General features: G+C 42.7%; 1 protein-coding gene and 1 long non-coding RNA gene across 2 annotated transcripts in view; one reads left to right on the top strand and one right to left on the bottom strand.

Moving 5' to 3' along the window:
• adarb2 (adenosine deaminase RNA specific B2 (inactive)) overlaps positions 1-9,859 on the top strand; it is a 162,325-nt gene extending 152,466 nt beyond the window's left edge. Inside the window, exons 8-10 of the mRNA XM_018698281.2 lie at positions 2,104-2,285; positions 7,588-7,769; positions 9,683-9,859. Of these exons, the coding sequence (XP_018553797.1) occupies positions 2,104-2,285; positions 7,588-7,769; positions 9,683-9,859 (541 nt within the window). The remainder of the gene's footprint in view (positions 1-2,103; positions 2,286-7,587; positions 7,770-9,682) is intronic.
• LOC108898317 (uncharacterized) lies at positions 6,101-16,021 on the bottom strand. Its single transcript, XR_001963439.2, has 6 exons — positions 15,420-16,021; positions 13,396-13,640; positions 9,978-10,049; positions 9,758-9,879; positions 7,541-7,805; positions 6,101-7,371 (listed from the first exon to the last, which is right to left on the bottom strand). It is a non-coding gene; the product is annotated as an uncharacterized LOC108898317 (long non-coding RNA).
• Positions 16,022-16,615: the final 594 nt, after the last annotated feature.

Genomic DNA, 16,615 nt, shown 5'->3' with positions numbered 1-16,615 from the left:
AGCCGCTGTTAATTTGACCAATTTGATTCAGTTGGCCAGGGCTGGAGATGGTGTGATTAAATCTACCCAGGTCACCAACGGGGGTGAAAGCAATTACTTTACAAAAAAATAGAGTGACGGAGGAGGGAGAAGGGACACCCTGCTTTTCTTCCCTCCCACCATCCTCTCCCCCTCCATCCTGCCAGGCCAGACGGCAGACGCACTCTCTTTGCTCCACAGCCTCCTCTCTCTGTTTTTTTTTATCGCTGTAAATGATCGGTGGCCGTCGTTAAAGTGAGTGGGTCACCAAGGGCCAGTTTATCAAGGTCAGAGTGGAGGGTGGAACTGAGAGGAGCTTAGGACCGCAGACTCAACACACACACACACACACACACACACACACACACACACTGCTGTAATCTTACAGTGATCCCCTGGATGCTCTTTTTGTCCTCTGTCACACTCATTTTGCAACCTCCCATTACTTTTTTATTTCTCCACTTCCTTCAGTTCCTGCACTTTATTATGGTTAGTTCAACTTTGACCACAGGGGATTTTAGGATCTTTGCTCTCATCATAAACATTTCTGATAATAGCCAGTGTCTCAGCCCATCACTGCTTCACCTGATGATCATTTTGTTTTCTTAAGCCACGGCCCTGTGAAGCTCCTCTGTTAATATTTGATTTGAAGTCGACAGCTGGATTTAATTGAGGAGCTTAAATGGCTTTTCATATAACGATGATGTTCTCCATTCCACTGCAGTTTTATGCAGATGAACACATTACTTTAATGGTCGGCGTTTACCGGGGAGGGAAGAAAGGATAGATGTAGAAAGAGAGAGAGAGAGAGGAGGTCTCTCCCCTCTCCTCGCTTTAAATTCACACACCCCAGCCAGATGGCTCTTTTCTTGCATGAGATTAGAAGATGTTTCTGATTCACGGTGTCGCTTTCTGGGTAAATTAATATTTCAGGCTAAACTATTTCTGTTTTGGTGGAGCACTGAGGTTGTGTGTGTGTGTGTGTGTGTGTGTGTGTGTGTGTACATACGTGTGTGTACGCGCTCTCTGAACAAAGCTCCTCCTCTCTGTCTGAGAGGGAAGGACAGATCTTGCTGACAGATTGCAGGTAAAGTGTAGGAGGGCCTGCGTAGCTTCGTGAGCCTGTTCAGTGATTCCCAGAAAGCGGCTGATGTTAATTGACTGCTCAGGAGGCGAAAGAAGCCATAATGAGTGATTATTAAGTCAGCGAGAAAAAAACAAGCAGATAAAGAGACATTGATTAACAAAAAGAACAGCAATGTAAAAATTAGTAACATCATATGGAGCCTGTGATTGTGCCTGGCATAAGTTCATTAGAGTACTCAGGTACACAGCACGCTTCCTCTCTCTTTGAAGGGCAGCAATGATAATAAACATGGTAATTATCATTTTCCATCCATAAATTAGCATCTGCTGATTAAGTAGAGGGGATTTCAGCAGTAGGTGGCACATGACCAGCTGGCTACAGTAACAGGCGCCGGTGTGGCTGGCGGGATTAGCCCCACAGAGATTTTGTGTCACTCGTGGATCTCCCTAAACAAACCCTGAGGCGGTCGCCCCCCGTACTGAGCAATCGACTGAAGCTTTCCTGCAGCCCCATGCAGTGCATTAACCTCAACGGCACTGATGAATGCACACATGGTAATGTGTTGTTCCATGTAATGAATGCTGATGTACTGACCTTTGGCAGTGTTGTTGGTGGTGGTGATGATGGTTTGTGTCTCTGAAGCCAGGGGAAGTGGGAGAGGAAGGAGTGGATGTGTGTGTGTGTGTGTGTTCATCACGTCCCACATCAAGATAATGATCAAATTGTTTCTATCTGTCATTGAGGCTCTCACATCTGTCTCTCTCTCTCTCTCTTTTTCTCCCCTCCTTTCTCTATCCATCTTTTTTCTCCTTTTCCTCCCTGATTCCCCCCCCCCACCCAAACTGTTGCCCTCCCTCCTTGTTTCCATCTTTCTTTCATCCTCACCCTCACCTTTTCCTCACACACATTCACTCCCTTTATGCCATCCTTTCCCTCTTCTCCCTCCTTTTGCATCTTTCCCTCCACATCCACCTCCCTCTTTCCTCCCTCCCCTTCAGATGGAACATCCTGGGCCTGCAGGGGGCGCTGCTCAGCCACTTCGTGGAGCCGGTGTACCTTCACAGCGTGACCGTCGGCAGCCTGCGCCACACGGGCCATCTGGGCCGAGTTCTGAACCAGCGGCAGGAACGGCTCGGCCCGCTGCCCGCCACCTACAGACGCAACCAGCCCCTGCTCAGTGGTACGACTGCGACACACCACACACACACAGGCAGACACGTCTCACTGTGATTTAGATTATCTATATTCAGGAATATAACGACTCAGGGAAGTCCGGAAAAGTGGCACAATGAAATTGAGCTATGAGTCCTTGCAGTTTGCTGTAGCCGGTGCTGGAAACCTGGTCACATAGAAAGGACTTGAAGGTCAGAACTGTCAGGATCATGAAATAGTGCAAATGTGCATCTTAGAGTTCAGAAAAATAGAGATCATCAGTGTGTCGCTGCTACAGATCATTGAGGTTACATGCAGAATTATTCAACAGTTTTTGAGTGGTTGTAGAACACTAGTGTTTGAGTTGTAATTTTATCTCACTAAACTCTGATATTTTTCTAATACATTAGTACTGAGTCAGAAATAAAGTTCCATGGCATGTAATATGTTGTGTTTAACCACAAACAGCAGCTCTGTGTAGCGTAAGAGTAATCAGAGTAATCAGCTAAAACACAAGTCAACTTGTTAGTTCTTTATTTTTTGAAATTGTTAATTTACAAGTCTTATAGTGTGATAATTACTGACACCTGCAATAATAGACAAGTGCCTGTGGAGCCATAAACAATATGAGAGCAGTGAATCAGTGAGGGGAGCTGCAGACGGTCTTAATTCTGTGCATTTATCACTACGAGTGATCCCTCTCACGTTATACACATATACATTGTTATTATAGAAATATTGATTAAGCAGCTTTAAAGATAAGTCTTATCAATTTAATACAAAGTTGGTTCTGTACTTTACTACAGAGCATCATAGTGAAGCAAACACATGGACGACTCTGTCTTATTGTGTCAGTTGTAATGACTTCATCTTAATGTTTGTGCAGTTACAGAAGAACAAGGGTTTATGTTGTTTAACGGTTTCAAAATATGGCAGAAATACACAAGAAATAGCCTCTAACATTCGGTGGCTGACCTGCAGGGAATAATTTGAGTCTTTCAGGTCAATGTTTTTTTTCCTGCTTTTGTATTTCTTCACTTTAAACACAGACATACCTCCCATGTAGAGATCCTAGGCCACATGTATTTACAGTATCTATTTTCAGGCATGTCATTTAATGAATATGTCAGCTCCAGGCCAAATGAATCCCAACCCATCACACATGAAGCACCCACCCACCCACATACACCCTCACACACTTAACAAACCCATGTACCCCTGCCTCTCTACAGTTACATTGTGCCAGCCAGACAAGCAACAGCTAAGAAGTTGTCTGGCACGTCTGCTTCCAGGGCTCCACTGAGACCTCAGGCTTTCGTTTGTAGTGAAGATGAATGCTGGAAGAGGATCTGAATGACGCCCAACTTGTAGGAACTGCATCAGCCATCACTTCAGATCTAGGCCAGTCAGAGAAGCTGAGCGACAGAGATGCACAGCGATGTAGGGCACAGTTTGTTGCTGGGGATCATTGATAAGAACAAAGACTGTGACAGTCACACACAAGAAAACACATTATATCGTATCGAATGCACACAGTGGATAAATCTAACTCTAATACCATATTTTTGTCAGGTTTCAAGAATACTTCTTGAAGGGCACTGGAACTCTTTGCGTTGCAGGGCTCTGCTCTGGGTAATTGGTTGCCATGAGGATGAATATTTTGTGAGGCCTATCCTCATCAAGATTGATAATTGTGCTGAAATTGTCCTCTGGTGATGATAGCTGGGACGAATCTATCGTTGAATTCCCCCGACCACGGCCTCTGTGAGCATTTCTCATGATTTGTTCAACGGCTTTTTGAACGGAGTCATTTGTCTGGAGGTTTTTGGTTTTAGATATTACAAGCTGTAGTTAATGTTTGGAGAACTGTGGTCAGGTGTGATCTGTTTGTTCATCATTCATACTTAGTTAATAATCTTAAGTTATTCACTCTAACTGTGATAAACTTCTCAGTAAGTGCACAGTTTGTATAATGATGATATCATTTTTTTTCTGATGCTGCAGAATGACCTGAACACAGTTTCTTAAAACGGACGGAGCCTCTCATGTGTCTCCTTTTCAGTGATTGTGTGTTTTCTGTGTGTGTCCCAGACTGTTTGCACCTGCAGTAGCTCGTGTAGCAACAGTCTGTTGAAGGGTAGAAGGGTGAAGGAAGGGGAGGAGAGGGAGGGAGATGGACAGACAGTGGAGATGGCCCTACATCAAATCAATGTAATCACAGCCCTTATCAGACAGCCATTCAATCTGAAGGGAGCTCGGACAGAGAGAGAGAGAGACAGGCTGAGGGGGAGAGAGGGAGACAGCGAGGCAGGAAGGGAATTAAAGAAAGAGAGGGAGCTTCACTTGCATTCAGATGTCTGTGTGCAGATCTACCCCCACCTTCCTCTCATCTCCTCCTCCGTCCTTTCATTGGCTCTGATGAGCTCCCCGGCTATTGTGTGTCCAGGGTTATTTAAAAGCAACACCCCTGGAGGAAATTCCCAGGGATCGCGGGCCCCGCTCTTATCGCGCCGAGCCAAAGCAGCTCCACCTGAACCCCGAGGGCCAAACACATCGATGGACTGACTTGTCCTTCGCGCTCGTCCTGCTGCCGTTCACTTTCACCGCAGCGTGAACACAAACTGTGGCGAGGCTTTAGTGGTTTTGGGATAAGAGGAATCAAAGCAACAGTAGATAAAGGAAACATTAATAATGATTGCTCACCACTGTTGGAGTACAAATGCTTGTTTTACAGCTACGCCCTGCTGCCACTCCACATATTCACAGCTGACAGAGGGATTTTTTTCCTGTAGGTTGGAGCTGGATTAGCAGCTGGAATGTAATGACTGAATTTCACATTTAATCCCTCACACTTACTGAAAAAAGTAATCGCTGTACTGTAATGTGTTACTGGGTAATGTGATTACTGCCCAACACAGACTCAGACCCATCGATCTTCTGCTGCTGCTTTTAAGTTACAGGTAGACGTACAACTACAGGTTTAATATGATGAGAAGAAGAGGTGTTGCAATACACCTGGATTAATGAAAACTGTGATATTCTGAAAAAATGAAATATTGATATCATATCATGTTAATAATACACATCTGATAATACAGTGGACCTGGTTGCCTACTCATGGTCCATTAATTGTAATTGTAATTTTGTATAGTTATGGCCACAGACTCTCTCTCCACCTCCCTGTACTCTTGAGTGTAATTCGTTTGCAAAAAAAGACAAATCACACTGACTGACTGATTAGCATTATTTTCTACAGATATTGCAGTAATATCATTATCATTATCTTTTGGAAAGTGTTGCTCTAAATTTGTTGGATCAAATTTGACTGTATCCATCAGCCTTACAGGAGCTGTTCACCTGTGAAGAAAACAGCTCTACATGTTGTGTTTCAGGAATCTGAACCAGCAACCTTTCACTTGTTGTTTTCACATACCTGTTGCTACACTCTGCTGCTCCATCCTTGCGAGAAAACCCCGCAGTAATGGAGTATTGCTGGAGGGATGCGGCGTGTACACATAAACACACAGGCTGTGCTGTATTGTGGCTCTACAGCAGCCTCAGATATTACTGTACAGCCATGAATCCCATAACCAAAGGCTCTAATTCTGCCTCTTTCATGTCTGCCAAACACCTCCCAGAAGAGAAATTGATCAAGTCTTCAATGAGGGAAAAATCAAATTGGCTATTACAGAAACAGAGGAGTCAAGTCCATTGAAGGGATGAAATGAGCCATGAATGGAGCAGGAGAAAGGAAAAAGGCAGGATGGATAGGAGAGTCTTTTGTTCAAAGAGGTGCGTCTGCACAAGAGAGGAGAGATGGGTAATAAGAGACTTTGAGGATTGTTACCGTGGCAGGCGATTCATTCCAGCTCCAAGGAGCTACAGAAAAGAGGAGCTGCGACTGGTGAATGGAAGAGTGAGGACGGGAAAATGAGTGTGGGAAGGGGGGAGATGATCTGCAGGCATGTACTGTGGTATTGTACATGAGGTATTGTACTATAACAAGCTGTCTGTCAGGCAGTGAGATCAGAAGCAACTGTTGTTCAGCCGTGGCAGAGAATCTGTCTGCTGATCTTCTATGAAGCTTCCTTTAACATCACATGATATCATAAATAACTGAGGTGGAAGTCAAGGTGAAATCCAAGACAGCGATTCTTTCCTGAAGACAGTTTTACAGATTCAGAGTGGATTTAATGTTCAAGGCAGCACTTAGCTGTCACATTTTGTTAGCATAGATGCTACATGAGAAGTATGTCTGTGGCAGCGTGACACGTATTCAACCCTCCATTGTCATATTTTCAGCAGTAAGGGAAAAAAGCGATGTCTGTGACAATACAGTGCAGCACACTCACCATAATTCATGAGGTCAGAGGTCAGCCCTGGTAAACAGATGAGCAATGTTTTTTCCTACTTTCTTACATTAGTATTTATTGTAATGTTATCATATGGATGTGACACTTATGGTTTGATATTTTGGGAAATGCACGAGCAACTGAGTTGTGAATATTTTCTGCTGCTTCAGGCTTTCAAAACCTCAAACACTGAATCAAACCTGGCTCCTATGCAACACCTACGGTGGCTTCTCAAGGACATTTTTGCCCCGAGCCTTCATTCGTGTTTCACCCTGCTGTCAGCTGCATTTCATCCACAGGCTCTGAACCTCTGCCAACACTCATGTTCTCCACACAGACAGCTAATTCTCCACATGTAGCCCAACGCGACCACCCCTCACCTCCACTACCTCTCTCCCTCTCTTCCCTCCACTGACGGCTGTGTGTGCTTTGCCAGTGAGGATAATGATTTCAGAGAGTGGTGGAGAGGGCGGGACAGAGACAGTCCAGTGTGGAGGAGGGTTGATCTTTGTGTTTGGAGATAATATTTACAGCGTACATCGCTGGCAACACTCAGACACTGTTAACTGCAGCGACCCAGGAGCAGACTAGTACTCACACAAAGGCAGGAACACTTTGCTTATGAGCTCAACCGCCCGCCTGTTCCCACCTCCCCCCTCTCTCTGAGGGTGTATCAAAGCTTCATATAAACAGCCATGCAGTTTCAGGCCCAGGTTGACTTGGCTTTTTGCAGCGCTGCAAAACTTTATGTCTGCCTTTAGCCTGAGGGAGAGAGTGAAGGAAGGGTGAAGGAAGGTTAAACGAAACAGCAAAGAGGTTTGAAAGGAAAAACACAAAGTTTCAAAGTTTCACTCAGATACTCATAAGTGCTTTTCATTTTAAAAACACTCAGATCAAGTGTTTTGAATTTGGATCACCTGTGGAGGAATACCTGTGGAGGTTAAACAGCCCACTTTGAGTCACTCTCTCCTCCTGCAGGGCTGAGCAGTGCCGAGTACCAGCAGACAGGGAAGGCCTCGTGTGTGAGCGTCAACTGGTCGCTGGGCGACACACAGTTGGAGGTGGTCAACACCGCCACAGGACGGAGACGGGACTCAGGGACACCCTCGCGTCTCTGCAAGCACGCCCTGTTCACCCGCTGGAGCAGACTTTACCGCAAGGTGAGAGCACACACTCACTGGGGGAGTGAATGAAATCTATCAGTGGGGAGAGCAGATACTTGTGGTTAGTGTCTGAATTGTATTTGAGCAGCTGTAAAACACAAAGACAGTGTTAGCTGACTGGCAGTTGGAGCGTTTCCAAGACGTGGATAAGCATGAAACGCTCCCAGCTGAATCATCAGTTCAAAAAATGAGCAGCTGCCAAAGAAAATATCTGGTTATTTGGTAAATAGTTAAAGGTACAAAACTGTGGTTGAACATCCAACTAAAACAGAAGGAGCATTTTGCTGAGAAATAAGAAAAAAATGATTTATTTTTTTTAACGTTTTGCTCTGTAGAAACCTGATAAAACATTCAGCTGTTTGACCATTTTCAAATTCAGAGTCAATTTTAGATGAGTTTAGAAACCATGACTGTGATTTGTTCCTATCTGCAACACTGAAGCATTCTGCTGACTGATGATGCCTCCAACCAGCTTACAGAGCCTTCCACCAAATTTTCTTTTTGTAAGTTTTTTTAAATAGTAATTTGGACACAGGGCAGTTTTAGTTCATTTTTTGTATTTGGTAACGGCAAACTACAGCGTTAACTAAAACTTAGTTCAATGAAAACAATGGCCGACATAAACTAATGGTCATAACACTGTATTAAATTCCCCAGGTGACCGAGTCTCTCCTCACTCCACAGACTTTTCCCACAGCAGACATTTTGTGTCATGCTAGAAAAAGCACAGAGTGAACAAACTGTAGGTGTGGCAGCTCTGTTCCACTTATAGCTAAATGGATTACAGCCATTGTTAATATTATTAATTACACTGTCCTTTTCTTGTCATGACATGTGTGCTGTGAAAAAAGTTCCTCTAATTTAAATGTTAATTAAAAACTATCTTCCACAGTGTATTTTTTATTTGCAGAAAAAATATTATGATGTGCTGTTTAATTAGTCTGAGCCTAAACAATAATCACATTTTCATATGAATAAATGTCTGTTTCACTCTGCTGCAAAGCAAGAGGCTTCACTCAGCTGCTGTCAGAAACAATATGCAAACCACTGCCAAGAGGAATCACGCACACACACACACACACAGTAATACAGAAACATTAGCTGTCGAAATGCATGCCAACATCCACTCAGTGAAAAAGCACAGACACGTGTATTAGAATCAGTCACAGAGCGCTGTGGCTGCAGGTGAACGCTCTGTAGAGGATATGTGGAATTTCCTTTCTGCCGTAGATAAATTTGTCGGCCCTACAACATCTGCTGTCTATGCGGCTTATCAGAAACTGGCAGCTCGGATCTTTAACGGCAGCACACAGACCTGCTGCACTTTCATTTCCATTCTGAAACTTTATGTAACAGACACTGCCTGCATCGCCAAATGGCAGCCGTTAAAGCATAATGACTATGAAACCATAATTATTTGGAGAAGTACTCGAGGAGGCCCCCACCCTAAGTGCTCCCTGCACGCCGTATATAAGGGCCACGCAAGAGCAGTCGCACTAATCTCCAAAAGAAACTTTTGCTCTCCCTTTCTCTCTCCCCACTTGTCTCTCCGCCGATCTTCATTGTTTCCCCTTGCGACAATAGGAATGCACAAAAAGCACAGAGAATGTTCAATTGCTTGTGAAATTTAAATGGGGAGATTACACAGCTGTTGAAGCCCCCACCACCTCCACCACCTCACCACCTCCCAACCCCACCCAAATGCATTTGTGCCGGCTCATTCGTTTTGTTTTGCTCGCTCTTCTTCTTCTCCCCCCCGCCCCTCCATGAAACCTTTAGCCTCTGTGCTCTGGCTTTATTCCTCTCTTTCTTTTCTCTCCCTCTCTCCAACGTGATGCTTTTATCTGACTCCCACTTTCTCTCTCTTTTTCCCCTCCTCTGTTTCTGTCTTGCTTGTTTGCCCTCATCAGCTGGGGATCCACGTGTCCAGCTCGGTGGACCGCCAGCTCATGTACTGCGAGGCCAAGATGGCGGCGCGTCCTTACCAGACAGTGAAGCAGCAGTGGTTCAGATCTCTGCAGGAAACAGGCCTCGGTACCTGGGTGAAGAAACCGCCCGAGCAGGAACAGTTCCTGCTGTCGGTCTGAAGACAAGTGTGTGTGTGTGTCTGTGTGAGAGAGAGAGAGAGAGTGTTTGTTTAACCTTTATTTTTTTAGAGTAAGATGACTCCATGCTCTTCACCAACATCCTGCTTCACCTTCTCACCTGGATGTTTCCCAGTGCAACCCCTAAATTCACCACCGCCACAGAAACATCAAGGAAGGTCAGCTGGATGGGCTGAAAAGAAAAGGGACAAAAAAAAGGACTGACTTCTCTAAACCCCACAAACACACACATTTAAGCAAACACACACCTAAATACCCCCCTCTTTGGTTGTCAGGGAAAGGGTGGGGTAACCTTGAGCAGAATGAAAGGCAGCCGCTATCTTGTCATCAGCTATTTCCGGGCCCCAAGGCTCCCGCTGAGGAGCAGAGCCACGGGGGAGAGAGCGAGAGAGAGAGACAGAGACAGAGAAAGAGAGAGAGAGAGGTCCACGTCCAATTACCGGCCCTGTCAGGGTGACGGCTGATAGAGGAAGAAGAAGGGAAGAGAGTGAGAAAGAGAGGACAGAGCATTGCTTCAGACCGGCCCTCCTCACCTTCCCCTCTCTCATTTCTATCTTTGTCCTCCTTCTCTGACTCACCCTTTGACTCCTGACTTCCCTCTCCTTTTGTCTCCATCTCTCCTTCCTTTGCCCTCTTTCCATTTTCTTCCTTTCTCCACCTATTTCACTCACCTCCCTCCCCCATCTTGCCTTTCAAATGCGGCTGAGTTCAACACGACACAACGACAGGTTAATACACCCTCTTTTCCCTCCCTCCCATCCTCAGCCCACTGGGTAGAGAGAAGGAGAAGAAGCCATTACAGCTTGCCTTAGTACAAGCGGAGGTGATGATGGAGAAGGGGGGGGGGGGCGGGGTAGTTTCCTGTTTCTCTCTCTTTCATATTAAATTTATTGGCCTCAGCTTTTCAGCCTGTTGTGGCCGGTTTCTGTCTGTCTGAGCCGCAGTTCATTGTCACCAATAAGAGTGAGTTTCGGTCGTGACTCATTAGCGAGGCCTTGTTGACCTCATCGACTCGTGCTCCCTCTCTGTGTCATGACCGCCCTGAACAGATAATGGTCGAGGTGGCAGGAAGTTTAGCTCTGCTCCCTGTCAGCGCTGTGGTTGACTTGGGGGATTTTATTTTTAGACGCCATTTCCAACACACACCATCCTGTAGGAGTCAAAGATTAATTAATGCGAGGTGACTGTGGAGCCCTGATCACGACCATGTAAATTTGTATCTCACACTATTTTTATGTCTTTGCATATTTCATGATGTAAACATACACCCTGTGTGTGTGTGTGTGTGGTTTATTTCAATGCAGCTAAGTCTTTATATTCATTAAGATCATGACTGTGTTGTTCTGTCACTGCTGTTTTCTCTGTAAGGAATTTAGAAACTGCCACCAGCATGGCTCAGTCAGCGGTAAAATCTGAGTAGTGAGAGTGACATCTAGTGGTGCTCCTCTGCGGTGGTCTGTCAGACTGAACTGTGGGTCTGAAGAATAAGAATTAGCCTTTAAGTGGAGATCAGCAGGTGAGGAAGATGATGTTACACACACAAGATTTACACCAGAACTTGACCCACATGTGACCTGCATCTGGGCTCATTTGTCTTTTTTTCTTATAGATATATTGACCAATCAGTGTTGCTCAGTTCTGCGTTTACTGAGCTGTAAATGTGATATTCCTACCAACATCTCTGTGCACAGGTTAGTTTGTTTTAATTTTATTAATCACAACTTGAATTTGAAAAATACCCCACATCCAAAACAGATTACAACAAGGCAACAACATTAGTGCATAAAGCAAAGCTTGCATCAGTTAATATTGAACTTTTATTTTACAAATTATCAAAAACCAGTTGACATATACTGAACCTTTGGGGCTCCAGGATCCTAATGGGCATCTGGCCTTGGCTAATGGCAGCTTCAATAAAAAAACAAAACACTGGGAGTCAGTTTTTTAAGAACTGAGATTATCTGGTTCGTTGCTTAGTGTAAATCTTGTGTGTGAGCATCAGAACAGAGAGATTAAATGTTTGTCTTTCATCAGCATGTGCATCATCAGCCTGCACTCCATCACTTCAGATATTGTTCATGAACATGTCTCCTAATGGCTGCGTTAGCCATGAAAACAGATTTACAGATTTATTTTGAGAGATAATAAATATAAGGCATGTCTGAATGGCAATATTGTATCTATGAGTGTACATATGTAAAAACAAATGTATAAAAGATGTTGACAAAGATGTGACAGAGATCCTAAAATGTCTAATTATGATGTAAATCAAAGTATATGAAGAATTGCTGCTAAGGTCTGTAAATTGCACTTCAGTAACAAATAAAAAGTGAATGTTTGTACTGTATATGTGAATAAAACCACAAAATCTTGTAATTTTATCTTGTCTTTTTTCTGTTTTTTGATGAACCTGATTTTGATAGAGAAGGCTAAATGAATAATATTTAATCTGCAACTTCGTAAAAAACACACAAAAATCTAATAATGAGCAGTAATATTGGGCCATTTCCACTTTTCCAGCATCAGGATCACCTCTGTGTAGCCTGCACTGGCCCTCAGGAGCATCCAGACTAATATTAAAGAGGCCTCCCTCCTCCTGTCTCTCCCAGGGGAAATCCACAGGGAAATGGTTATCTCTGTTAGGCTCGGTGGCAGGTGTCATACAGACATGCCACCAAATTAGCCTGGAGGAGGAAGAATGAAGCGAGGAAGAAGAGGAGAGGGGAGTTTGAGGTGTGCCTCCTCAGCAGCATCCACACCTCCCCCCTGAGGCCGTGGAGTCGGCTGTGTGCTCTACAATAAACATCATAATTGACAATTTGCTCCAGTGGCTGGTCACGGGGCAGCCAGCTCTAATCTAATGGACGAGGACAGAGAGGTAAAACTCCACAGAATATTCTCTCTGCCAGTGTCACGCTGGTCCTAAAGAGCCATAACACACTCAGTATGACACTGTTTCACCATGTAGGCTTAGACCAACACACTGTATTTACAAAGGCCTGGTTGTTTTATTCCTCCATTAAGATGATAATTATGTGGTTTACATCTTATAGGATAACTCTGAGCCTGAGCCTTATTTGCCCATGTTTTTGGATGTAAATGTAGGACACAACCAACCAGAGTTGTCCATACTAACTTTATTTTATTTTATTTTTTATTTATTTATTTTTTTTTAGAAACTGCTTCATTCAGTGTTTTTACCTGTTTTAATCACATGGTCCATTTGTTTTGGAGAGGAGACCTCTGCGGATAATTAAGCCTCTATAAAAACCTCCTTATCTTAAAAACAAACTGAGCACCTGAGGTGAAGTTAGTGGTAGCTTGGCTAACAACAGATTATGCTACCCTATAACTACATATAGAAGTATAGTCTGTTGTTATGGCTCACTATCTCTTATTTTTATGTCTTACTACACTACTGCATTTTTATGACATATTGTACTATGACATTATGACATATCAAGACAGATTAACTGTCTTCCATTAACTGCCACATAACTTCCAAACAACATGCTTACCTGCACCAAGGTTTTCAGAAGGCTGGAGTCGTCCTCACTGTAACATCGTCCTCAAAGTGTAACCAACTGCCCTGGAGGTCATAAATCCTGAAGTGCTAACCTGGACCTTCAACACTCTCCCTGTGCAGCTCTCTTCTTGAACAAGCTCTGAAGACTGGGTTGGAGGGGGGAGCATGTCAGTCCAACATGACATAGGAGTGATTCTTCAGGTTGATGTTTGTAATTCTCTGAAGTTCAGCACAGACCTGCACAAATGGAAAAAAAGGAGTGTTAAAATCTGTGGTATTTGTTTTCAGTATATGATCTGTAGAAAAGAAAATAACAGATCTTGAAAAGCAAACCATTTTTAGATAGTCACATTTGGTGGAAAACATACACATCCTTACACCAGCCCAACTCATGATGTAAATCTGAGGAGACCTGACCAAGTTATCACTGACAGAGCAACACACAGGAATTAAACAGAATGCATCTGCTCACAAAGGTGTACAGAGGAAAACATTGTCACCTGTGACTTTATTTTGAGGGTTTTTGTTGCTGTTACTCTATGCTATGCATTTTAGCTACAAGAGTTTTCAGTATGTCATGCCTTTGTCCCATTTATAACTTGAGTCTTCCTCATACCAAGGATGAATTCACACAAAGAGCTGAGACAGGAGTCATGGCATGGAGTAATATTATCTAAAGCTAATATGTATTATGCAATGCTAATATTAGCCTAGATCATATAGCTTTTAGTACAGTCTTCTATGGAAGTTCCTCATTGTCTACAAGGGAACAAGGGATCATGTGTTAAATTAAAATATCAACAGCCAAAATGTCCAGTGGAAAATATGCCAAATAAATAATCTAATATTATGAGACCTATAAATACATTACTAAGACTGTGATAATCTAACTTTGGACTCTGGACCAGACTCCATTGACGAAACCAGCAATTTAACCCAGCAGAATGTGGGAGCTGCTGGAATACTGATCTCAATCAGTTAGTTTGTTTGTGCCATTGTGTGAATTTCAGTGGTGGAAGTATACAGTCTATGGGTAGAAGTAGTACTCAGGTCCATTACATAAGTTTAAGTATTACACAAAAACAATAACAAACTAACAGATGGAGGCAGTGGTACTCCAGCAGTTCCTGTGTTCTGCTCGATAAAATTTCTGGTTTTGTCAGTGGAGTCTGGTAGTGATATATAACAGTGTTTCTGGTTAATAAAAGGTCTATCACTGTAGAATTCTATCCATAATGTTGTCAGACACTTATATAACAACACAAGCCTGTCAGTGGCCAAAACAAGAACTTTAGTGGACATACTATGATGTGGACAAGTGCCCAGTTTATTTACATTTCAGCAGCTTTTGGTGTTTGCTCAATATTTTTCAGATTTTTGTCCTGATCAGTCATTTCTACCTAAAACACGAGGAAATATTAGAGTTATCATTTTTAAATAATAAACTTCCAATATGCAAACGTTTGCTTTTACCTTCGCTGTATTGTCAAGGCTGAACTCCACATGTTGACATTACACAGGACTCTGATATGTCAAAGCAAACATCCCTCAAAGAGTTCAGTAGTGCTACTTTTAATAACATTTGTTGGATCATACCGTTTGTTGCTGTTTAAATATATGCCATTATGTGGCTCTTTAAAACACGTATCCGGTAGATCTCTAGGTCCGGTGCTCAGCAATATTGATTAGCAGTCTAAGTCGTTGCTAACGTAAACGCTGATGCTGATTAACTATGCGTCAATTTGAAGTCATAAAAATTAAAGTTACCAGCAAACACTTAAACATAAGGACAACTGAGGCAACAAGACAAACGTAAAGCCAAAAAATGTCATTTAAATGCACTCGCTTTAACTACAGTTCAGTTTTAGCACTTACTGAGGCAGATAAAACTGTCTGAAATCACATTCACTGTTCAAAAATATAAAATACGTGAACTGGTAAGACAATAGATACATTTAATACAAGAAATATGTGACACTACGGGGAAACATGGTGCTAAATAAACACATAACTCACCAGGTGAGTGGAGAAAGTTTGTTGATAAAGTCCAGAGAGCTGCTGCGTGTCACCTCAAGTATCTTCACAGACAATCCCATAGTGACTATCTGAGAGGAAAATATTTCCTTTCTTGCTGTTAACATCGAGATATAACCAAGTTGTCTACAAGCTACAAACTTTTCTCTACATGTCATTTGAAGCGAACAGAGCAAACATGGCGGATTTCATCTTCCTCTATTTATCAATTTCCGGCAGAGCAGATGTCTCGCGGGACTCTGCTGCCTCCCACAGGTTAGAATCAGATTGCAGTAATTTGATTGCAAATATTTGTCACAAGGGCTCATTTCTTGCAGAGCGAGCACTTTTAATACTTCAAGTACATTTTACCTCATTCTTGTTCATTTTTACTGAAGTGCTTTTTATTACTCTAGTATTCTTATTTTTACTGTAAGTATCTGAATATTTCTTCAATCACTTTAATGCAGTACAGTTGAGTGTAATAAAGTGTCTGCAGTATTTTTATATCTACAAAGACAGCACTGAAGAGTTTTACTGATATAGAAATTGGCATGAACACACACACACACACACACACATATACATATATATACATACATACATACATACATACACACACACACACATATACTTTGAGTTGTGACAGTTTAAACTGGTTACATACTGAAAATCAGCAGAGCACATTCAGACTCAAAATACAGGTGTTTTTCCTGGACCATCTTTTGACATGTCACTGCAGGAAAAGCACAGGTATAAATTATCAAATTAATGATGGTGTTAATGAATTTCATTTCGCTGCTTTTATTAATTACACCTGTGCTTTTCCTGCTATGAAACCTAGTTTAGACAATTTATCCTAACTGAAATAAAGCAGGTTAAATCTAAATAAACCATCCCATAAGGAAACGTGTCAACATATGTGTGAGAGTGAAGTGTTCGTATTGAGCTGCCATATGTACAACTTCCTTTAAGCCGGAGGAATATTTAACAAAGCAACTTCGCAGAAGCTAAAAATATAGAGTGTCTCATCAGCCTTTGGTAAAATAAAGTTCCTGTTTGCACTCAGTAAAAATATTCATACACCTTATGGCTCCACTCTCATTAACACTGTTTGTCATTATCCCAAAGGCCCAAGATTTACATCCAGATGAATAAAGTGTGACTTTCAGAATAATATGTATCTTTTTGAGCTAAAT

The sequence above is a fragment of the Lates calcarifer genome, linkage group LG24 (genome assembly GCF_001640805.2).
Source record: "Lates calcarifer isolate ASB-BC8 linkage group LG24, TLL_Latcal_v3, whole genome shotgun sequence".
NCBI lineage: Eukaryota > Metazoa > Chordata > Actinopteri > Centropomidae > Lates > Lates calcarifer.
The sequence above is the reverse complement of the archived record's forward strand: the minus strand, read 5'-3'. Positions and strand labels throughout refer to the sequence as shown.